Source organism: Barbus barbus, assembly GCF_936440315.1.
Source record: "Barbus barbus genome assembly, chromosome: 2".
NCBI lineage: Eukaryota > Metazoa > Chordata > Actinopteri > Cypriniformes > Cyprinidae > Barbus > Barbus barbus.
The window spans coordinates 39,807,799-39,833,624 of record NC_136730.1 but is presented as its reverse complement, the minus strand read 5'-3'; the positions used below and the strand labels follow the sequence as shown (position 1 = coordinate 39,833,624).

The window sequence follows — 25,826 nt, the reverse complement described above, 5'->3', positions numbered from 1 at the left end:
ATACTAAGACAAGGCAAGGAAACAAGGGACCAATGGCTGACTAGGAATAAACATACAAATAATACTCAGCAATATGAGTGTGTGTGTGTGCAACCTCTATAGTCCTCCTGACTGGAAACATGTGGAGTCCGATAATGAGTACCTAGGCACAGGTTTATGGGAAAAGGAGTCCAGAATGGGAGGCAAAAGTGTGAGACAGAGTGCCCTCCAGAGTAACTCATGGGCACTCCAGCTAGAGATCATGACATGTCATTGTATTGTCATGGTGACAAAATTCTAAAATTAGATATAATTTATTTGCAGTTATTATAATTTTTAATCAAGTTATCATGCATATTAGTTACATTTTGTGGATATACTTTTTAAAAACTTATTAAACAGTGAGTATTTTAATTGTTTTGATTATTTTTCCAGAAAGACAATAAAACAGACACAAATATCTTACACACTAAAGGATGGACCTGAAACATATACACTCATAGAACCATTGTGCACAGCGATGCACCACTCACATTGTTTCCTTAGAAAATATATTTAGAATTTTTATTGAATGGACAGCAGAAACGGCAAATTAAGTCAGATTTAAACTGTATATGTGTTAGGAAAAAGAATTGTATTTGATGATCAGATGCAAGCTTTGTTTCTGGATTTAATACTTTTCTTATCTCTCTCTGCCCAGGCTGTGGATATAGACATCGGTGTTTCTGTGCAGTGTTATTTACACAGGGACCTGAGGGGCACAATGCAGTGGGATGATTTGTGTTAATGCATTTAAGAGGTCATCACAAAGGCCAGCCATCAAGCAATCAAACCATTGTTGGTGATTGAAGTCGATTGATGACTTCGGAATCTATATTAGGGGAGGACGTCAGTGGCCTTTAAAAACAGAGGGCTCAGGCTGCTTCTGTTCAAGTACAGGTGAAGGATGAAGATGGACAATCACACTCTCTACACTCTGTTCCTAATAGTGAGTTTTCATGTCGGCTCAATTTGGAGCGATGATGAGGAGGTTCTTTCCTGTCCAGAGCACCAGCAGGCCTTTGAGAGCTCCTGCTATGAGTTTGTGGCTCTGCAGCGCAGTTTCCTTAGCGCCCAAGCTTGGTGTGAGCGAGGCGGTGGACATCTAGCCTTCATCCAGAATGATGAAACCCAGCAGTTTCTACAAAAACATCTGCAGCCCGAGCTGGACTGGTGGATAGGACTTGCTCCTGCCTCCACCAACCTCACTCTGGACTCTGCTGCCATTGAAGGTATTGTTTATAAGTTTCCTTACTATGCCGCCAAAGACAACATTAAAGCTTTTACTGTTTTACCAACATAATGTTTCTGGTTCTGGTGATTAAGTAAAACATTAAGTTTTAATTAGAAGGTGTACCATTCAATTTTTTTTTAGTGAATTGTATAAACCGGTGGTGCAAGTGACATGTTTATATCCCTGGTTGTCAGCGATGCTTTATGACTGTTACAATGTCTTATCTCTTTTGTCAGCTGCATTTCATGCACAGATTAACTATTTTTCAGTCACCTACATTGTAACATTACCACCATTATTACCAGCTAATTTGTGGTGTTATCTCTACAGAGCAGGTTCTTAATGGGTCTGCGGCTTGACACCAATCTCTGGCTTTACAAAGACCTTTTCAGGCACCTTTATTGCCATGCCCCCTTTTGTGTTAGATTTGTCTCTGTTTCTGCAAATGGCTATTATAGGCATCAAGACAAAGAGAGTACAGTCTTTGCTGCATTGTTTAGGTCCAGGACTTAGTTATAGTTATATTTGTAAGACTCTAGCACCATTTTACACATCCTCAGATTTATTCAGCCCAAGTTTGGTTAATCTTATTTGATAAAAACACAGTTTGCAAATTGTTTTTGAATAGTGAAGAAGGCACTGTTTACTCATTCCACATTCCATACTGATATTGAAATATGAAAACAAAATGTCTTTCCACAGTTTAATTGCGTAATTATTATTCTTTATAATCTGAACAAGATAAAAAAAAAAAACATAAGTGTTGTTATCTTATATTGTTACTTATGCATTCCCAGGTCCCTTGTCCTGGTTAGATGGCTCAGATGTTAGTTATTCCAACTGGCTTCAGGAGCCCTCGCTAAATGCATCCTGTGGCTACATCAGGAGAGATTCTGGATTTCAGTGGGAAACCACCAGTAACTGTAGCCAGGAGCTCTACTTTATTTGCGAATTTGGTTGGTCTCTTTCTTTATATGAGAGTATTTCCTCCTCAGCTTTGCTTTTTGATTTAGTCTGAACATGTGTTGGTATTTGATTGGTGTTTTTTAGAGTCTGGGCACTCTTTAGCCTGCGCTGAGCATAACGCTACACTTCAGTGTGGCTCTGGTCAAGTGATAGAGATTGATGACAGCTTCTATGGAAGGAAGACAGTGCATTACTGCAGGAGCAGCCACGCTCCCTCAGAGGCATCTCCACAGCAGGAGTGCAGCTGGGTGGATATAGTAGATACTGTGTCAGGTACATCCAGTGAAACTTTCCCACTATTAGATGACACTTTCCATGAGTAGGTAACACTCTGGTGTGTCATAATTTTACTAAATTAAAATTGAATTAATTGTACTAAAAGCTATTTGTAATACTTAACAAATTATAATGTATGGTTAACTTAAAATTTTGTTAAATCCATTTGTTAAATCCAATTTTTTTTTTAATATTGTTGCTGACTGCATTCAACCGTATTATAGAAAAAAAAATAAACAAATAAATATAATTTTCTTTTGGAAAATTTTAAAACAACTGCAAACAAACTAAATGGCAGAAGACCTGTTACTTGCAAAATTGTAATGCATTCTTGCATACTTACATTTTTGTCTGTTTGATTTCCATGTTTACTTAAATGTTTTTTATGATTCCTTAAAATCACCCAAATCAGGGTTTTGACTGTATTTAGACATTTTCAAATTTTGGTAACAGGGTTGCAATTCCAAACATCATATATAGTCAGAAATTCAGCAGCATGTAATAATTTGTTTGACTTCATGAGATTTAAAATCAACAGCAAAGTGTTAAAAATCTCTTACTATAACTACTGTCAAAAAAAAGATTCGTTTTTTTTTTTTTAAGAGCTGCATGCACCTTTTTGTATCCTATTTAAGTGCCATAAACAATAAGGAACATTTTATGATTTCAGGCTTGTCACTTAAGATCTATCATATATTTGAAAATGTGTTTTATGAACTAATCCTAAGGCCATATACAGTGTATTATTATCGGAGAACATATGGACTTTGCAGAGTGCTCTTTCTTTCATACAGGGCAATACAGTGCAAAAAGCTTCTACACCGTTTACAAAAGCACTATCAGATTACATGCCTCTTAACCATAAAAAGGAAATTATAACCAAATGTATGCTTGAGTTCAATATTTACAGAGGGATGGTTTATTTGAGCATGTACAACTGTGTATCCAGCAGCATAGAGTGATTAATATTACAGATGATTTGTACAGTGAATGTAAAACTATTCTGTTTCTTGTTTTCTATCAAGAGCACTGCCACGGACTGCAGGTGTGTCAGGCTGCTGCCGATATTTCATCTTTTGGAGAGCCGTGCCCTGTGCTGGGAAGCTATTTGGCAGTGGAATATCATTGCAAAGATGGTCAGAACTCTTTTGTCCCATCCCAGTGTGACATATGATGTTAACACTACATTTTCCTTACATAAAAACACATATTTGATGTTGATAATATGGTGCATTATTGTCTCTTACGTATTGCACACTGTGGCCTTTAGACAGTAGTTTATTACCCCAGTACGTGTCTGATTGCATGGATTCATTTGTGACTGTCAGCTTATCTGTTGCACAATTCTCCATATATTTAGAATTGTTGTTCAAAAGAACACTTTAGTTACATAAGTGTTCCCTGACACACACACACATACAAAGTTGGCCATGTTAAAAGTCATATAAATAATCCCTACTCTAATCTTAAACTTTTATTACTACTTTCTTGCATTTAAATAATATTGACAATTTGACTTTTGGATATTAACTCTCTGCACACTGCTTTTTATCAGCTCTTCATTTGCTGATGAGCAAGCTGGCTACTGTCTTTGACAACATTACCATTAAAGTGAAGTGGTTGCTGCATCCGTTTCAAGGCAACCTCACATGCACACTTAATGCTGGAGATGGACACATCATTGATAATTACAGTCCAGAAGAGTGAGTGTTGTCCTTCTACTATATAATAGATGTTAATAATATTCTGTGTATGTTAACCGTTGTTAACCGAAATTAATGCTTACAGTTTATTGCCGAAAGAGCCATTCTGTACTGTAATGTGCATGCAAAGAATTGAAATTATTCAAACTATAGTCTCACATAGCCAGATCTGTTTTATAGTCTCAAATATACTTTGTAATCATAACAGTGTCATTTTAATTACCTCATCTGCCGAAAAGAGCTGGTGAAATCATATCCACATCGCTATGATCAGATGCTTTTTTAACTGCTGCTTTCTCACTGATGTCATTTTTGTATTTGTAAAAAAGTCTACTACCAAGTATGTTAAGAAACAATCATGAAAGTGTACTTTCTCTAAGTACACTTAAGTTGCCTTTTATGTAATTAATATTAAATTCTCTGCAAGTACAGTTTTTAAAATAAGATTTAGGTACACTGGGGAACTTTAATGAATGACTGTGGAAACTCTTTTTAGGATGGAGAATGTGGTGCATAAGTACAGCCGTGCTGGAGCATACACTGTCACAGTAGAGTGCAGTACTAGTGAATGGCATGTGACCGCCTACAGAAGCATCACTATCCAGGAACCGCTTGGAGAGTTTGGGACCATAAAGTGCCACAGCATGAATCAATCCACAGACTATTCCAACTGCAAAGCACTTTATAATAACCCTCTGAGAATCCAAGTGACATTAGACGCAGGTAAAAATAAACATTTATTATTATCATTATTATTTTGACAAAAGGGAATGTTATAAGCATTTTTACAGTTTCTGAAAAAGCCCATGCAAAACTCAAAACTACAATGCTAGCCTGTGTTTTGCTACACAGTTGCTAGGGTGTTTCTATGCAGCTTTTGAGGTATTCTGGTGTCTATGATGTTATGGCCCCTTGATATGGCATATTATTGTAAATCGACACATGCGCACTGGAAAGTTTCATCCTTGTTCAGTGGCGGCGCAATTCCTCTCCAGAAGTTATGACTGATTCAAAATGTCAATGTACTCGTTTAAATCAAAGTTGTATCTCTTAATCCCCTCACACAAGCGATCATCAACACGGGTCTCCCCAGTAGCTAGTCTCAATGGTTTCTTTTTTGACTGTAAAACAATGGAGCTGGACAATGTTGCCATGTGGACAAACCTACAGTGGGAAAAATAAACCTCAAGGTGCATGTGCAAGCTTTGGAAGCTTATCTCCCAAGTGGTCCTCACGGCAGACCCAAATTTGTCAAAAGGGTGGCCCTAGACCTAGTCCAGCTCCATTCATCTGACCAATTTGGGCCTGCCTCTGTGATCCCAATGGGTGGAGCTTTGGGATAGGTTTATGGTTAGGGTGTGGTTGGACCTTCAAGCTGCACCCACTACATCCAGAGAGGGGGAGCTGAACATCAAACTCCACCCATTTTGCTCTGCATTGAGCACCTTTTCCTTGTTTTCATCACTGAATTAAAATATAAAGAATGTAATTGCAACTTTTTATCTTATATTTTTATCGCAATTCATTCTTCCTCCTCTTTTCCAAATTTTTGTCTTTGTCTTTTATGTTTTGGTTGTTTCCACCAAGGAATTCTTGGAAGAACTACTTTGGGTTTAAGCCTATGGGATTTTATTAAAACATATGCTTAAATTTTCCATCCAACTCATGTCAGAAATCCTTATAGTGATTTCAAATGACATAACTTAAGTTTTAAAAACTGAGAAAATCTGAATGAATGTTTACCTCCTCCAGGAACAAATGTAACATACAAAATTCAGCATGGAAATACAGAGCTGGCCTCCACTTCTGCTATCAGAGGGATAGTTCCACATAACATCACTGTATCTCCAGAGGTGCAGCAGCAGCTAGGACCAGGCTGCCACCAGATTACTGTTGTGGCTCTCAGTGGGGTGACAGCTGTAGATCGCTCCACTGTCCTGGAGCTGTGCTTGGTAGAGCCAGTGGAAGGCCTCATTGTGGATGTGGAACCTGAGCATGAGAAGTGTCCGGTCCATGCCCTCCATGTCAATGTGTCTTTGGCTCAGGGGGCTCCAGTGCAACTGCATTTTCTGGTGTCTGGAGCCAATCACACCTTTTCTGAGATGCATGAGATGCTACATGGAAGTCCACAGGTTTTCTTAATCTCAAACACAATACAAGGTACTGCCTTCTACTTATTTACATGTACACAAGAGGGCCAAAAGTATGTGGACATTTAATTTCAAAAGCATGAATCTTAAGAGGATTTTGGACATACATTAAACATAAATTTTAATGAAATTAACGTAGTGTGTATTTTGATCATTTAGGCAAATTAAATGTTGTGGTCAGAGCAGAGAATTCCTTCTCAAGCATGGAAATGGATGGTGGAAACACAACAGTGAATTGTTACAACGAAACAGTGAATCAACATAAAGGAGACACGGTATGCGATCCAGAGTCTGTCCATAAACATACATGCTCCATTATAAGCATGCACTTAATTCATTTATGTGAGATGTTGTTGACTACAGAAAATGTTCACTGCAGGTTACAACAGAAAAAAAAAATCACCATTGTTAGTGTGTAAAAAATATTTTTTCCAGACATTCTGAAGGTTTAGAAGTACAAGTGTAGTATATTAATTTGAGTCTGTATTGGTTCTTCTATACAGAAATGATTTACTTGAGTTGTTAAGTTGTCTAAATTGTTATTTTATGGTAAGACTACTATATTTTCTTTATGTACAGTAAATAGTAAAACTTTACAATAAGGTTCCATTAGTTAACATGAACTAAAAAAAAAAAAAAAAAAAATACTTGTAAAGCTTTTTCTAGTTCATGTTTCATTTGCTAATGCATCATTAAAACCAAAAGCAATATCTGTTAATATCATTTAATGGACCTGAGCTAACATGAACTAACAATGAACAGTTGTGTTTTTTATTAACTATTGTTAACAAATATTAATTAATACTGTAACAAATGAATTGCACATTGTTAGTTAATGTTAGTTGATGCATTAGCTAACATTAAGTTATGTGACTATTGTAAACATAAAATATAAACTTATAAAATACTTTCCTGTTATCCCTGAACATATCATATTAAAGTATTAAATGATGACTTGTGGATGTATTTGATAAATATTGTGTATTTTAGCATTATTTCAGTGCAGTGACTTGCCTCATAGACATCCTTTGTAAGTGTTTTACTGTACACACATTTTTATTTGTTTTTTGTTTTTACAAACTGATGGTTTTGAAATTATTTTCTGAAGTATGGCACAGATACTGTCAACAGATCTTAACTTAAAAATGCAGTGAATCCGTTACACATCTATTATTTCTACAGATCAGTGAGCATGTGAGAACGGCCAGAGCTAATAATCTAAAGATCAGTGTAGATCCAGATGTCCCAGTCATCGGCACTGCCAGTGTCAAGCTATATGTTGATGGATTAGAGGATGGCAATGCTATCTGGAGATGCAGTAAGTATCACTATTGCTAAATCACAAATAATGTGTTATAATACGAGGAGGTCTATAATACCTGGAGAAATCAGTTAGCATACTCATTTATATCAATAGCAATTGCTCAGTCAGCATCATGATTTTAAGAGCTGCTTTGATTTTAATGTTGCTTGCAATCCGTTTAGTCAGAAATGTGGATACTTCTGAATAGCTTTCAGCAGAAAAAAGATGTTTTTTGTCAATATGTGTAGTTAGGACATTTACCATAGGCACTAATGGAACCAGCAAACCAGCCAAAAATTGTCATCTTGTTTATCTTTTCTGAATTGGTCCATGTAACATTAATTGCAGCATATAAGAAACTGGTCTTTTTTTATTTCTTTCTTTCTTTGTAGGTGAGGCTTGCCCCTGTCCCCATAAAGTCACAAATAAAGATTATGAGATACCCAAAGCTTGTCTTCCACCAGTATACAGTTTCTCTGTGTATACTGTGCATACCAAGTCACATGGTGTCACACAATCTGGAACCAGATGCATCACTGTCATTCCTGGAGAAAATATGAAGCTATCTGTTACGTAAGCATGTAATCCACTGCAGTTTGGTCAAATGATGCGCTTAGATTTGTTGTCATTCGTACTAAGTAGCCTTCTTTGAAACTGGTGTATACTTTATCTCCTCTCTTTTTAGCTGTTCCAACTGCAATCCGGTGAACGTCGCTGCGAGTGTTAAGCTACAGGTGCAGTGTGAAGGATGTCAGAAAATTGTTTGGTACTTTGAGAGCAAAAAGGATTTTACTGTAAGTGTTTTTATGTTATGACAATCCAGTATTAAACTTGTAGATTTAGCGTGCTTTCTGAAAATCATTTCAACTTTGCATGTGATCCATGGTGGAAAAAATACATAGCTTACTTTGTTTGTGATATGTTTATAAGGTTACACTTTATTTAGATAAAGTCCACTTTAGACATTCTACTAACTATAAAGTAACTTTGTAACCACATGTCAACTACATGTCAACTAATTCTCATTAAATTGCAACTACATGTCTACTAACTCTCAGTAGAGTAGGTTTAGGGTTAGTAGAGTAAGTTGGCATATACTTGCAAAGTTTCTTATAGTCAGTATGTTGTATGTTGTGGACCCATCAAAATAAAGTGTTAGAAGATATTAAGCAGACCGTATACTAATACTCTAATGATTGCTAATTGACATGTAGTTGCAAAGTTACTTACTGTTAGTAGAATGTCTAAAGTGGACTATCGAAAAAAAAAGTGTAACCGTTTATAACACATTTGTAACAGTGAAGTTGCAATTGAGTATATTTAAAATGTATTAGGCCAATGTAATATCAAATAACACACTACAGTTCAGTTCTAAAAGTACACAAATTATAAATACAAGTACTTGTATGTTATTAAAATAATATAAGTGTACCTCTTTAAAGCATGGGAAATATTTTTTAAATATTTAAAATGTTTACTGCAAATATTTGACATAAAACTGTGAGACACATGAAAGTTTACTCTAAGTACATTTAAGCAGCCTCTAATTCCATTAATATTATATTATCCGCAACTGCATGTAGTTTTTTTTTTTTTAACATTTATGATTTTAAATACACTGCAAGTACACGTTAAATATGATTAAGCACACTTTTTTCTTAAAAGACATATAGTGTGTCTGTATGATGTATTAAAATACCATCTAATGCATTATGTTCTCACAGGATTCGCTAAGCAACTGTCACTCAGAGTCAGTGAAAAAGCCATTGATACAGAAGGCAGAGGGCAGCAGCTCTTTTACCATCGAGAGTGATACACTACGAAAGGCAAAGCAGGATATCACAGTGGTGGTTTATGGTAGGAGTTGCTTAAATTTTTATATGAGCTTGGACACTGAAATCACGCTTAAAAATGTATTGATTTCATTGCACAGATAGACAAATATCAAAACAAGCAGAATCTGCAAAGAAATTTTAGCCATTGGTTACTTTTAAATCAATTGTGTCATGGCAAATTTATTGGATGAAGTAAGTTCTCCTCAAGTTCACACAGATGTTCTACCACAGGTTTGGTAATCGCATTAACTATGAACATATTCCACTAGTCTCATAACCAGAAAGCGTCCCGTTTTTTCTGTGTTAATCGATCTATTATTTTATTGTTTGAAACCCAGCACATCTGTATTTATTTATTTATTTGCTCTAGAACGAGAAGTGTGTTTAGGATGTCTTTACATACAAATAAATGCTACTTGGTTTGATATTATCTAATGCAGTGACATTCATACATTTTTAAATGTGACAAAGCAGTAGTTTACGTAAAAATAAAAACTAGCAAAAAAATTGAGTCACCCTCGGGCCATGTACAGTAGTTGAGTTTGTTTTTTCATTGAAACATATTTGGAGCATTACATTACTTGCCCACCACTGAATCCCCTGCAGTGAATGGGTGCCGTCAAAATGACAGTCTTGTGATGTGCAAAGCTTCCAAAACATTCATAGCTGTTTGGACTTTCATTCTGACGGCACCCATTCACTGTAAAGCATGTTGGTGAGCAAATGATGTAATGAAAAATTTATCCAAATCTATTCCAATAAAAATTCCCGAGGGCAATTCAATTAAATTTCTGGGTGAACTTTTTCCTTTAAGTGGTTTTTGGAACCACCAAATTACCTAACGCTTTGTCCTTATTATACATATGCCTACTTCTATATAGTAAACACAGTTTTGCATAATTACATTCAGCTACCCCTAAACCAAACCCTAACCCTATGGTACGTACATGATGTTAATTGATTTTACTCTGTATTTGTGAAATACACGGTAACAATGACACCGTAAAATAAAATGTAACCCCAAATTACTTTGTACATCTTGAATTTTAAGACCATGGTTGATTGATGCCAAATATGTTTTCTCTTAGCTATCAAAGACAGCTTATCTGGATCTGCTAGATACACTGTTCCAATTGTTGATACATCCAGTACTGAGGATTCATCAGTCCAGCCGCTTTTGCCGACCACTGTCTCTCCATCAACTCATACTACTGACAAATCACTCAACTCTGTAACGCTCCCTATCGCCCTGAGTCCTCCCTCCTGCATCATCAGCCCTCTTGTGGGTGATGTTCTCTCCCCCTTTAAGATCAGCTGCTCTGTCGATCCATCTTTTTGCAAAGCTGGGTCCTGTATTTTCTGCTTCAAAACTGCCAAGGGTGAGAAATTAGATTTTTATTCTAAATTTGGTTCTTCCTGATAAAGGTGAAATCAACCTGTGTGTATAAAGGTTAACTTCATGTACTTTGACCTATTTTGCAGGTAATTATTTGTATTGCGGTGCCGAGCCCACGGTGGAGTCGCTTTACCTCCCTCTAGGGAATAAACATAACAACTACAGTCTGAAGGTGGTCATCACTGTTAAGAACGCAGCAGGTGTTACTGCTGACACTGCTGTAACCACTCAGGTTTGTAGTGTAGTCAAAAATACACTTCAATACAGTTCAGCTGAATGAATTAGACAGATGGTTCTTTCTCAGAAAACTGTGCCATTTGTCCTTCAGAAATTGAATAAATCACTGCCAAATTTCAAGACATTATATTTTTCCACTTCAGGCTCAAAATACCAGATCTGTAACCACTACACAGTGAGCAACCAGCACAGAGGAATAAATATTCAGATAATCAACAAATACTTGCTCTTCAATGGCCAACTCTTAAAAATTTTCAGACTTTTCTATAAATATGTGGCTATAGTTTTACACAGTACTCATTTTTTGTAAGTTTATTTTGTATCGCTACTAACCTTAACCCTAATTCAACCCTGTCACAATAAGTTTGGAATCTATATACTAATTTATACTTGATAATATGAATAGATATCTATTCAGTTTTCCTGTAACAAACCAAACATTATAGAATGTAGGAATAAATAAATTAAAAAGGATGCACGTCTTCCCTTTGAAAACATGTTTTGTGTCATATAATCATGGTGAAAGAAGACCAAACATGTTGGAAACCATGTGTCAATTATCAATAATCATAAAAAAACTATAACGTGAATGATGACTATATAATTCAATAAATGCAAAATTTCGTTTCTAAATCCTAATTGTATATTTTTTCAACTAATTTCAGTCTGTTTTTTAACCCATTAATATGTCAATGATGAATGAGAACATGCAAATTGGCTCATATTTATGAAAAACAACCATTTAAAATAAATTTTCTATGAAGAAATGCAATGTAAAGTTTATATCTGATTCTTCTTGTTAATCAATATCAGTACTAGGCCATGGGGACCATGGAACCATTTCCTGAGAAAAAGTCAGACAGATAATATGACATAAATATGAGTGAAATATGAGTGATAATATGAGTGAAATACAGAAGAAAAAGAACGACAGAATGATATGAACGAATTGTGGAAAAGAAACTGTTGTGCATCACGTTCCAGGTAAAGGACACCAGTAGTAATCACACAGTTGGAGATCTCCAGGTGCTGGTTTCCAACCAGGTCTCTCAGCTGCAGCAACAAGGTCGACTCACTGGGGTAGCACTGGCACAGATGTTCCAGTCTGTGTCCGACAGACTGAATGGTGCATTACCTGAAGGACAGCATGACAGTGTCAAAAAAGAGGTAGCCTACAGGGAATATACACATTCAGAAGTGCTTTATATACCCATCTCTTAACCATGTATCTTCTAACTGAAGCTGAGACAGCAGATGTTGCAGAGTTTGAGTGCTGCCACAAGTTCCTTCCCTCCGAAGAATCCAGCAGAGGTGCAGATGAGTGCTAATGTGGTTGCAGGCCTTACCACACAGGGTCATGAGCTGACAGACACTGCTCAGGTACTTCTTGAACTGTCCAGGTGAATTTAGATGGTAGCAATACATTAGTAGTAATACATCTCTCCTAAGTCATTCTTCCTGGCTACAGTTACAGGCTAGTTATCTGCTTACAAACCTCAGTACGTCCTTGGTCTCCTTGGCGCTTTCTGGTAAGGAGTTCTCTGAACAGATACTGCAAGCATCTACGCCGATAATTGATGCTGTCAGTAACATCATCAAAGTTTCTTCCAGTACTTCTAAGCAGGTACATCACTCAATACTCAAGCCCTACTCCATACTCTGATTATAAACCATCATTCTTGACATTGTTTCCATTCCCCTCTATTACAGAATGAGATCTCCAGTCATTTACTAAGCACTGTGGACAATGTTCAGAGTGCCTTGTTGGCTGAGAAAAAGGTGAACCAGGAGCCCACCATTCTCAGCACATCAGTTTTTGGTTTATATGTCAACAGGTAAATTAATAATATTAAATAGTATTTATAGTCTTAAATCATAAACATAAATCCTATAATGCAACATATTTTATATGTTGTAACATTTTTGTATGTCGCAATGAAACAAAGAAATGGTACATTTTTTTTTTCAAAACAAGATATTCTGCGAGAAAATCTGGTCATGAAATGATTGGATAATCAAAAGCAATTTCTTTGTGACAGGTGGTTCGAGGGAAGGGGATGAAAAAGATAAAAAGTGAAATGTTTTGTTATAACACATTTTCTCTTGAAAAAAGCCAGTAGTCTATCATTTACATCACAACAGGTGAAATCACAATTTCCTACATGCTATTGCTAGACAGAAGCAGGTGGTAATATTTTAGGTAGGGTGGACATTCTGATTCTAGAGACTATTTTCCTGGATCTCGCTTTGCAGATAATTTGGTACATTTTACTGGAAGAGAAAAAAATTGCTCATTTTCAAGTATATATTCTGAAGGTTTATTTGTACACAACCATATAGACACACACTAAAAAATGCTGGGTTAAATACATCTAAGTGCTGGGTAAAATATGGACAAACCCAGCGATTGGGTTGTTTTCAACCAACAGTTGGGTTAAATGTTTAAGCCAACCTTCTGGGTAGTAACCCAACCGCTGGGTCAAAACAACCCAAACGTTGGGTTTGTCCATATTTTACCCAGCGCTGGGTTGTATTTAACCCAGAATTTTTTAGAGTGCAGCTTCAAATCTGGCTATTAAAAGCAGAAAAGCTCAATTTTCTCTTAATGGGGTCTTTATTTTGTGACCTAAACTATAAAATGACTCATTCTGTTGTGCTCTTTCAGAATATCATCAGATGGCCTTTCGAAACAGCCCATTAACATTCGGAAGAACAGCTCTGCCAGTTTTATCCTCCCATCTCTGGGATCTGATGTTGTGTCTCCAGAAGAACCAGTAGATGTACGGGTGAGTTGAGTAACAAATTAACCTTTCTTTCCTTATAAGAAATTTAACTAGTTGATCAAATGTACATTTATTAGTTCAGCAGATGTAATTTTGAATGTAATTTTTAGGCAAAGTGATTAGCAAAGACGATTTTTTTGCCTTTCTGTCCCTCTCACCAACTTCTGACTTTTAGAAGGGATGTAAATTTGTTAGAGGGAGTAGAGGTGTATGTATTGGTAGCCAGTGAAGAGACATTAAAAGAGTGGTAACATGGGCTATCTTGGACTCATTAAAGAATGATCGTGCCTCTGTGTTCTATATTATTTATAGAGGTTTGATTGTACATGTTGGACATCAGCCACAAAAACATTACAATAGTCTAGCCTAATATTTACAAGGGCCTGGATGAGTTAGGAAGGGCCTGATCTTCCTAATGTTGAGCAATACAAACATGCATGGCCAAGCTGCAGTGTGGACTTTGAAACTCAGTCATCAAAGGTTACTCCAAGGTTTCTGGCTGATATGGTTGGCATTATTGTTGAAAAGCATTGCTGGGTTGTGAAATTGTGCTGTTGGAGTGGCTGTGAAAACAAGTTCCCTTTTTGCTTGGTTGAGTTGGAGGTGGTGTTCCTTGTCTGGATATAATAAAAGTAGCGTTGCATGTTATTGGCGTAACAGCGGTAGGAGAAGCTATGGGCCTGTATTATAGGTCCCTCTGATGTAGTATAAATGGAGAAGAGGATGTGTGCCTTGGACACCTCTCCCATCCAGGCAACCTTGAAAGACCTACTTGTAAAGTAAGATTCAAAGATAACCTCTTTAACCTCACAGATGACAAGTTTTGGGATAAATCCATTCTCATGGCATGACGGCGAGCATATCAGTGGATCAGTGGGGTCTCTCTCTCTTACCAAAATGAATGGCTCTGTGATTCCAGTGGCAAACCTCACCGAGGAGATTGAGGTAACGAGATTGTCAGCAAAAAAAGCTAAAAGCTTGGCTACTGTAAACATAAAACTTCCAGAACTTATTTATCTTCTTCATTTCCTAGATTCTCTTACCAAGGACCGAGGTGGCAGAGGTTAGCCAAACTCTTCTGGAACTGGCAAACTTCAGCACTGTGGTCATTAATGTGACTGCACACAATATATCTCTGGTTTTCAAGTTAGATCCTTCAGAGGAGACAACTCTGCAGTTGCTCCTGGGTTTTCAGGACTACCCTAATGATACAAATTATGAGGCTCGGATCCAGCTACCTCAAGATGGTGACTCTGAAGGTTATTAACAAATCTAAACAATTTAACTGATTTTTTTATGCTTTTTGCAAGAGATTGAAAATCATTCTGTTTTATTTGTGTGGTGTAGAGGAAAGGTACACATGGGTGCTTAACCCTACAGAGATGACAATAGAAGTAGGCGTTTACTACCTTCTGGTGAGGCCTGTTGTTGGTGCAGGGGTGAATTCGACAAATGCCTCCGTTTTCATCACAACCATTGCTGCTCACTGTTTGTATTGGGATGAGATAAAGGCCAACTGGAGTGGCGATGGCTGTAGGGTAAGTCAAACAATTAATGTCTTTTAAGGCCCATTCACACTGACAGTGATTTTATTACTGCAATCACTCTCAGTGTGAATGGTCCTTTAAACTGAATAAGCATGTAATTTATAACAGAAAACCCTATGGTTAGAGACTTACATTTTTCAGGTTGGCCCTCGCACTACAACATTGGTTACTCAATGCCTGTGTACCCATTTGACCTTTTTTGGAAGCTCTTTCTTCGTCATGCCCAATGTGGTTGATGTGTCCCGCACTGCTGAACTTTTTGCCACCTTCGTCAACAACCCAGTGGTGGTGTGTTTTGTAGGCTCCATCATCCTGGCTTACCTGGTGGTTGTGATGTGGGCACGAAGAAAAGACATTCAGGATGCAGTCAAGGTTTGCTGTTAGAAACCTGGTTCTCTTGAAGATCCAATTTGAGATACTTGTAATTCCATATCTCGTTTGAAACAAGCAAACAAAAAAAAGATAAACTTCCTTGTTTAATCTGCCTATTTAAAGGTGAAGGTCACAGTGCTTGAGGACAACGATCCCTTAGCCGAATATCGTTACTTGTTGAGTATCAACACGGGACATCGTCGAGGAGCCTCCACCTCTTCTCAGGTAAGCATCATCAGAATCAGAATCAGAATGAGCTTTATTGGCCAAGTATGTTTACACATACAAGGAATTTGTTGTAGTGACAGAAGCTCCACAGTGCAACAGAAAGACAGCAACAGGACAGGACACAGATAATAAAAGAATATCAACAATTAACCGAAAGGCAATGTGCAAAGCAGCAAAAACACAATATATAATAGACAACTATGTATGTACAGGTCAAGTATGTGCAAATTAGAAATGACAAAAATAAAGATAAAATTAGTGAGTGTGGTGAATGGATAGTGTATTAGTTGTGTGTTCCACGTTTATTGTTGAGTGTTCGTGAGATGGATTGCCTGAGGGAAGAAACTGTTCCTATGTCTGGTCGTTCTGGTGCACAGAGCTCTGTAGCGTCGACCAGACGGTAACAGTTCAAAGAGGGAGTGTGCTGGATGTGAGGGTTCCAGAGTGATTTTACATTTACATCTACATTTATTAATTTAGCTGACGCTTTTATCCAAAGCGACTTACAATTGCTATATATGTCAGAGGTCGCACGCCTCTGGAGCAACTAGGGGGTTAAGTGTCTTGCTCAGGGACACATTGGTGTCTCACAGTGGATTCGAACCCGGGTCTCTCACACCAAAGGCATGTGTCTTATCCACTGCGCCATCACCACCCCATTTACCAGCCCTTTTGCTCACTCTAGATAAGTACAGTTCTTGGAGAGTGGGGAGGGTTGTACCAATGATTCCAGCTATCATCCAGAAATACTGTTGTGCCATTTCAGTATTAACCATGCCTTAAAATTGCTCCAGGTGACAGTGACTTTACAGGGCTCAGAGGGAGAGAGTGAACCTCATCATTTGACTGACCCTGAAAAACCAGTGTTTGAAAGGGGAGGACTGGACATGTTCTTGCTGACCACCCCTTTCTCTCTGGGAGAGCTACAAAGTATCAGGCTGTGGCATGACAATTCAGGACAGCATCCTGCTTGGTAAAATAAATAGGAGTGTGTCACATAATACTTTGTCAGATTTCATGGATGCATGCTGTTTTTTGCCCATGTAATTTCAGTACTTCCTGTATGTGAATGTCTTTGGAATTGTCACAGGTATGTTAACAAGATAATGGTACAGGACATGGAGACTGGGCAGAAGTGGCACTTCCTGTGCAACTCGTGGTTGTCCATTGACTTGGGAGAATGTACACTAGATAAAGTTTTCCCTGTAGCAACAGAGATGGAATTGAAAAGGTTTAGGTATGTAGATGTGAGACAGATTTGAAAGAAAAAGATGTGTGTTGCAAAATTATGGATATGTTCTCATTAATGTTTAATTGTCTTGAAATGTTACAGTAATTTGTTCTTCATGAAGACTGCGAAAGATTTCCGTGATGGTCACATCTGGTTCTCTGTAATCAGTCGTCCCCCAAGTAGTAATTTTACAGGAGTGCAGCGTGTCTCCTGCTGTTTTTCGCTGCTGCTCTGCACCATGTTGACCAGTATCATGTTCTGGGGTATCCCGTCAGATCCCTCAGAGCAAACCATGGACCTGGGTACGACCAATAAAACATTAATCTAATAATACCATCCTTATTCAGTCAGTACGTTCAGTCCATTATTATTCAGTCCATACTACATGTAACTATAGGATATTGTACGCATTACGCAAACATTGCTTGCTAAAGTCACACTTGGGCACAGAGTGAGAATAACATTCCATGCCATCTGTTAGCTCCTTATCGTCTCACTAGAAAACCATCACATTACCTGTTTAAAACAGTAAAAAATGCCGTTGTTAGTAGCAGTTCTGTCAATAACGGTTAAAAAACAGACAATATTTCAAAAACTGTCCTTGTTTCAATCTTATTTACACTAATAATAATGTTATTTTCGTCCTTGCATGGGCTACAGGTCAGATTGAGTTCACCTGGCAGCAGGTCATGATTGGCATCCAAAGTTCTATTATCATGTTTCCTATCAATCTCCTCATTGTGAGTATCTTCAGAAATGCTCGGCCAAAAGAGCAAAAGTCTGAATCATCTTCCAAGCAGCAGTCAAAGATAGATCCCAAAAAGCAAGGCAAAACGGGACGTGTGTCTCCAAATCAGCCTCCACACAATAATCACAAGGAAATCACACCTGACACTGTGATAAAGGCAAGTCCTTCTCTAAGAATTTGTCCCAAAATAGTTACATCTCTCTGTCATAATGGATGAGGTATTATGAACTTTTTTTTAAATAATATTTTTTCAGGACATCAAACGGATAGCACAGTCTCTCTATAAGGTCATGAGAAGACCTGTTCCAAGGATAGAACTAGACTCCACCAAAACAAATATCAACAATCTGCTGTCACTGGTTGAAGAGATAATTCGTCAACACAATCGAATTGGAAATGAGTTTTACACTGACTCTTCTAAAAAGGAGCAAACTTTTGCTGCTTCCCTGGAGTGTGTAAATCTGAAAGGTGAGTCCACTGACATGGACAATTCAGAACTTCAGATTCTCCCACCTCATACTTTAAAATAACACTGGAATGTCTTGTTGATTTGGAATTGATCAACCTGAATTCAGGGAGAAGCGTCCTTTGACATAATATTCAGGACGGTGGAACTAAAGCAATGTTCCATTGTTTTTTTTTCAAGTGGATGTGGGAGAACTTGAGTTCTAGTTGCCTGAAATGACTGGAATGCTTTGAGGTTAGGAAGTGGAAATTTTTAACTTGAGTACTCACATTTCCAACTTTGAAAAGAGAAAATTTTTTGCTAATGATTATGATTACAAATACATAATTATTCTGTGTGTGTATATATACATATGAACAAAATTATAAACGCAACACTTTTGTTTTTGCCCCCATTTTTCACGAGCTGAACTCAAAGATCTAAGACTTTTTCTATGTAGACAAAAGGCCTATTTCTTTCAAATATTGTTCACAAATCTGTCTAAATCTGTGTTAGTGAGCACTTCTCCTTTGCCGAGATAATCCATCCAACTCACAGGTGTGGCATATCAAGATGCTGATTAGACAGCATGATTATTGCACAGGTGTGCCTTAGGCTGGCCACAATAAAAGGCCACTATAAAATGTGCAGTTTTATCACACAGCACAATGCCACAGATGTCGCAAGTTTTGAGGGAGTGTGCAATTGGCATGCTGACTGCAGGAATGTCCATCAGAGCTGTTGCCCGTGAATTGAATGTTCATTTCTCTACCATAAGCCATCTCCAAAGGCGTTTCAGAGAATTTAGCAGTACATCCAACCAGCCTCACAACCGTAGACCACGTGTAACCACACCATCCCAGGACCTCCACATCCAGCATCTTCACCTCCAAGATCGTCTGAGACCAGCCACCTGGACAGCTGCTGCAACAATCAGTTTGCATAAATAAAAAATTTCTGCACAAACTGTCAGAAACCATCACAGGGAAGCTCATCTGCATGTCCTCATCGGGGTTTCGACCTGACTGCAGTCCGTCGTCGTAACCGACTTGAGTGGGCAAATCCTCACATTCGATGGCGTATGGCACTTTGGAGAGGTGTTCTCTTCAAGGATGAATCCCGGTTTTCACTGTACAGGGCAGATGGCAGACAGCATGTATGGCGTTGTGTGGGTGAGCGGTTTGCTGATGTCAACGTTGTGGATCGAGTGGCCCATGGTGGCGGTGGGACTATATTATGGGAAGGTGTATGTTATGGACAACGAACACAGGTGCATTTTATTGATGGCATTTTGAATGCACAGAGATACCGTGACGAGATCCTGAGGCCCATTGTTGTGCCATTCATCCACGACCATCACCTCATGTTGCAGCATGATAATGCACGGCCCCATGTTGCAAGGATCTGTACACAATTCCTGGAAGCTGAAAACATCCCAGTTCTTGCATGGCCAGCAAATTCACCAGCCATGTCACCCATTGAGCATGTTTGGGATGCTCCAGTTCCTTCCAATATCCAGCAACTTCGCACAGCCATTGAAAAGGAGTGGACAACCTGATCAACTCTATGCGAAGGAGATGCGTTGCACTGCGTGAGGAAAATGGTGGTCACACCAGATACTGACTGTTTTTCGGACCCCCCCAATACACTGAAACTGTACATTTTAGAGTGGCCTTTTATTGTGGCTAGCCTAAGGCACACCTGTGCAATAATCATGCTGTCTAATCAGAATCTTGATATGCTACACCTGTGAGGTGGATGGATTATCTCAGCAAAGGAGAAGTGCTCACTAACACAGATTTAGACAGATTTGTGAACAATATTTGAGCGAAATAGGCCTTTTGTGTACATAGAAAAAGGCTTAGATCTTTGAGTTCAGCTCATGAAAAATGGGGACAAAAACAAAAGTGTTGCATTTATAATTTTGTTCAGTGTATATATGAAGCAGTAATATTGTTTTGTTCCAATCACAGAGAGCAGTTTTTGTGAGAGCCCAGAGCAAAATGGGAAACACAGCATCTACAGCCAATATCTCTACAAACAACTGCAAAATGTGGAGAGAGAGCTGAGACTGCTGGGGCCTTCTTCCTTCTCTAAGCCAGACAGCTACAACCAGGCTGTATTGCAGGTCCAAGGCATGAAGAACCTACTTGAACCTCAAGTCTCCTCCTGTTCTGTCAGTGGTCTACATACCCGTAGCTCCAGCCCCACAGAGGGCAACAGTGGAGACAGCAAAAAATGTTGTCAGAAAGGCTTGCCCTGGTGGTTTGTGTTTGTTGGTTGGTTTCTTGTCATAGCCACCAGTGGTGTTTCAGCATACTTCACTATGATGTATGGGTTGACCTATGGGAAGGAGCGCTCCATCAGCTGGCTCATCTCAATGGTGGTGTCCTTCTTCGAAAGCCTCTTCATTACACAGCCTGTAAAAGTAAGAAATGGAAGAAAAAAGACGATTCATTGGACGCTCCTTTTTTTGTATTTTATATTGTATATTTATCTATATTGTACATTACCACTTCCTGTGCACCTTGTTGACATTGTCTGCTAGATGTTTTGTTGTTACAGAAGCCTGGACGTAATGGGCTTGTATTGGTTTCTTTAGGTACTGGGCTTTGCAGTCTTCTTTGCTTTGGTACTCAAAACTGTTGATCAAGAAGATTATGGAGATGTTCCAATTTATGGGACTCTACCCAACATGGGTAACTGGACCATCAACAACATGAGTGAATTTATCGCATCTTATTTGATAATCACTTTTAAGTGACAAAACATCTGTCCACAGATGATCCAGATGCAATCAGAATTGCCAGGAGAGACAGCACATGTAGCTTCTATCAGCCGCCTCCTCCCACCGATATGAAAAAGATGAGAAACAACATGATCAAGGAGCAGAAAGTTTTTGCACTCATCCGAGAGATTCTCAGTAAGAAGGTCATCATTTCTCTTTCATTAATAGAATGATCAGCTTGTTGACAGCTTTTTACATTGCAGTTTATGTGGGATTCCTGTGGATGCTTCTTTTGGTCGCATATGGTCAGCGAGATCCACATGCATACTACCTCACCCAGCACATGCGGCAGAGTTTCAGCAATGGCATTTCAGACAGTATGAAGCACAATGATATATTAAATTGGGCAAAATCCTCCTTGCTCAGTAATCTGTTTGGGCAATATCCAGGTATTCCTTCAATATGTATTGTTTATGTTGTCTACTTGTTCAAGGTTAAAAACTGCTCATTTATCATACCAATAGACCTATATGTACCTTGTTGTAATGTCACCTTTTCAGGCTTCATAACAGATGGAAACTCAAAACTTGTTGGCAATGCTCGACTCCGCCAGGTTAGGGTAAGAAAAGACTCTTGTAAAATTGCCAAGACCATGCAGTACTCTGTTCCTGACTGTCATGCCCCATACTCCTGGGATGCGGAGGACATGGGTTCCTACAACCCAGGCTGGATCCGGACTAAAAATGTGAATGGCTCTAAGATTTTACTCACACCTTGGCGCTACCAAACTCAGAACAAACTCCGGGCAAACCCTGTTTGGGGTGGGTTGGCCCTTTATAAGGGTGGAGGATTTGTGATGGAACTAGGTCCGGATAAAAAGAATTCAAGCAGGTAGCATAATGTGTTATAACATGTAATGTAGTTTCAAAAGTTAATAATAATTAGTTAAGTTATAATAGTTAATTTGTCCTTTCCTGTCCTACAGTCTGCTTCAATATCTTTATGACAACATCTGGCTGGACGTGTATACACGGGCTGTCTTTGTGGAGTTCACAGTTTATAATGTAAATGTGAACCTCTTCTGCATTGTGACTCTCATATTTGAGACCACGGGTGTGGGTGAGGCATCTCATCTTGATATTCTTAAAATATTCTTATGTTGTCAAAGGTTGGACTAATTTTGTTGTTTTTACAGGTGCATTCCATTATCGCAGTGAGGTGCAGACTGTCCATCTTTATCAGTCCACTGGTGGCTTTCATATATTTGTTATAGCATCAGAGGCCATCTATTTCCTCTTCATTCTCTACTACATGTTTGTGCAGGTCAGTTGTCTCATGGAACATTAAAATGAAATAGTGTAATTTGCATCAGTGGAGCAATAATGCACAGTATCTTGTGGATTTAACAGGGCAAACTAATGAAGCAGCAAAAATGGGCATATTTCAGAAGCAAATGGAATCTATTAGAGTTAGCCATTATCATTCTAAGTTGGAGTGCATTATCTGTGTTTGTCAAGAGGACGATACTGGGTAACCGGGACATTGAGTACTACCAAAATAACAAAGACATGTGAGTGAAGGCTTCAAGTATTCCAGATCAATCAGCATGCTCGGAATATCAGACTTCTACTTACTGCACAATACAGTATACATTTTATATTTAACAATACTTGAGAATTAATACAGCTGCTTCTCTAACAGGTTTGCCAGTTTTTATGAGACTGCCACTGCAGATGCTGTACTGGGCTATCTGATAGCCTTCTTAGTTCTGCTGGCCACCATAAAGCTGTGGCATCTATTGAGACTCAACCCCAAGCTACACATGATCACCTCCACATTGCAGCGGGCATGGACAGATATCTCTGGCTTCATCGTGGTCATGACCATCATGTTTCTGGCTTATTCCATTGCTGTGAGTATGGAAATGTTCTTTAACATAAAATGAAAATAGACCATGATCAGGGCCTACAACAGAGGCAACTCCTAGAGGGCCACAGTCCTGAAGAGTTTAGTTCCAACCCTGCTCCAGCACTCCTACCAGTAAAGGGTAGCATCCAAAAGCTTTGGAAGCTGACTTACTGCCTCACTGCCGTGAGGCAACAACTGTGCAGGTAATATTTGTGCTGTATTTTCCAAAACTGATTTTGGATGGACTTGCGGAGGCAGCATAAAAGTTTAGTGACCTAAAATCAGCAAATAGAGAGTGCTTTGGTGATAAAGTGAATATCTTTCAGCTAGCTCCCATTCTTGTCAGGGGTCACCAAAGCAGAATAATCCACAAAGCCAATTTGGCACATTTTACACCAGATGCTAGTTTCTACAATACGAATTTTCACAAAAATTACATGAAAAGTGGAAGACATCGCAGTATCATTAGACAGCATGTAAGACAATCATTGGATTTGGAGGCCTGGTTGCCTTTTGATGAAATATATGAGATGTATCGTTTATTTAAACTATAAAAGTAAAATATAATGTAAATTATTATGACAGATGTGAAGGAGGAGGGGAATTTATACGTGCATCACGTTTATTCGATAAAACACTTCCACAAAGGATACACCTGTGTATCCTCGCTCATAACTCCTCAGGAAGCCTCCTCAATCCTCGCAGTGCAATTAGAGAATTGAGATGTCCTACAAGATGGCTGAGCTCGATCGGTTTCTGGGTCATAAGACGGAGGACCAAAGAGCGAGGAAATGAGGAGGGATATTGAGAAGCACCCAGTGTCTTCAAGATCACTAGAATGATCTTGAAGACAAAATGTGTTTGATTAGGGTTGGAGCTAAACTCTGCAGGACAGTTGCCCTCCAAGACCGAAGTTGCCCAGCCCTGTACTGGAAGGACAGAGTACTCTAATGCCAAATCCAGTTCCTGGAGATCTACCTACCTGCAGAGTTTAGTTCTAACCCTGCTCCAACACACCTGTCTGTAATTATCAAGTGCTTCTGAATATATAAATTGTCTGGTTCAGGTGTGTTTGATCAGGGTTGGAGCTGAAGTTTGCAGGAGGGTACATCTCCAGGAACAGGACTGGGCACCCCGATTTAGGCATATGGCCCGGTTTCACAGACAAGGCTTAGACTAAGCCAGGATTAAGCCATTGTTCAATTAGGACATTTAAGTAATTTTTTATAAATGGGCCTTAGAAAAAAAACGTTACTGGTGTGCATCTAAAGACGAAACAAAGGCACTGATTAGTTTTAAGATCAGTTAGTTTCTTTCAGTTGAAACCGCTCAGACTTACATTTTAGTCCAGGACTAGGCTTAAGCCTTGTTTGTGAAACCGGGGGTATATATTACAAGTCAATGACGTGATGAACAGACTGAAATGCAAGTTATTTGCTGGGAATCTTGATTGCCACCATAACTCTCATTTGCAGACCTCACACATTCAATCTGAATTCAAATTTGACTGAAAGTTTTATCATTTGTATCCCACTAGTGTAATTTGATATACGGTTGGAGGCTCTACTCATACAGAACTCTGCTCGAGGCTGCACAGACCATTATTTGTCTACAACTGGGTATTTTTAACTATGATGAGGTACAAATAAAGGCATATACTGAATTGGTACTCACTGCTAATGTGTTTAAGAACTTAGATTTGTTAATTGTATAATTTCTCTCTACCTACAGGTTTTGGATGATAATCCAGTTCTGGGAGCTTTCCTGATTGGATCCTGCATTATCTTCATGACATTCGTAGTTCTTAACCTCTTTATATCCGTGATTTTGGTGGCTTTCAACGAAGAGCAACTTCATCCCACTGTAAATCTCTAATAATCAATGAATCCAGTGCTATGCTACAGTTTTCACCTTTATAAATTAGTTTCAATTGAATTCAATGTTTATCTCTTTTCCCTCAGCCCTCTGAAGAAGAGGAGATCGTAGACTTGATGCTGATGAAGATCTGCAGTCTTCTTGGCATCAAATGCAAGAAAATGCAAATCGATGCAGATGCTTCTATGACTACAGCTTCAGTCATATCATAGAAATGATACTCGTCTTTATAACCATGTCACAGTCAGTTCAGGCTTTATTGTAAAATGCCTCTTGGTCTTTGGATGCTTAGTAATAATTCTTGTATATCTTAAAAAGCTTCATCCTGACATTTACCTTGCAGAATGTTTCCATTAGGTCTGTTTGAATATTTGTCAATGCTATTATTACAAATATTAAGCATGAAATATGCAACTCCTCTGTAAGTTTTTGTCCTACTACATCATTGCATTACATCTATCAAGGGATCAGCATTTCTGAATAGATAACAGATGAAAACATTTATTTTTCTTGCAGGGTAATTAAAACACAACCTGCAGTAAAATGACTACTTGGGGAATGTTCAACTAATTCAGCCAACACACTGTGTACCGGTATTGATACATAAAGGGATCTGAATCATATACCCCATTGTTTATGCCCTGCAGCATAAACAGAGTTGCTGCCATGCACTAAATGTCTCCGTGTTCTAGGAAAATTTCAACCATACCAACTGGCTCAACCAGTGACCTCAAGGACTCATATAGAAAATGGTCTGTGATTGTTTTCCAGGCCCTTATATTGCTTAAACAGGACAGTAAGCTCATTCAAAATAACCATGAAAAAGAAGAAACTAAAAGACTT

At 38.4% G+C, this 25,826-nt stretch overlaps 1 protein-coding gene across 1 annotated transcript; it reads left to right on the top strand.

Annotated features, from left to right (window-relative positions):
- Positions 1-931: 931 nt before the first annotated feature.
- pkd1l2a (polycystic kidney disease 1 like 2a) lies at positions 932-25,195 on the top strand (the record flags this gene model as incomplete). The annotated part of the gene is made up of 41 exons (XM_079435769.1): positions 932-1,250; positions 2,050-2,208; positions 2,303-2,491; positions 3,520-3,630; positions 4,050-4,197; positions 4,694-4,920; positions 5,950-6,381; positions 6,507-6,622; positions 7,530-7,665; positions 8,043-8,223; positions 8,336-8,444; positions 9,375-9,507; positions 10,574-10,864; positions 10,968-11,113; positions 12,103-12,285; positions 12,361-12,498; positions 12,587-12,742; positions 12,829-12,953; positions 13,784-13,904; positions 14,715-14,846; positions 14,935-15,160; positions 15,249-15,439; positions 15,590-15,820; positions 15,944-16,045; positions 16,843-17,021; positions 17,139-17,285; positions 17,382-17,581; positions 17,940-18,184; positions 18,282-18,495; positions 20,446-20,900; positions 21,075-21,171; positions 21,255-21,395; positions 21,464-21,649; positions 21,761-22,091; positions 22,186-22,319; positions 22,396-22,523; positions 22,610-22,770; positions 22,902-23,112; positions 24,646-24,747; positions 24,840-24,971; positions 25,070-25,195. 41 exons carry the CDS (start codon positions 932-934, stop codon positions 25,193-25,195), a joined length of 7,491 nt encoding a protein of 2,496 aa, XP_079291895.1.
- Positions 25,196-25,826: the final 631 nt, after the last annotated feature.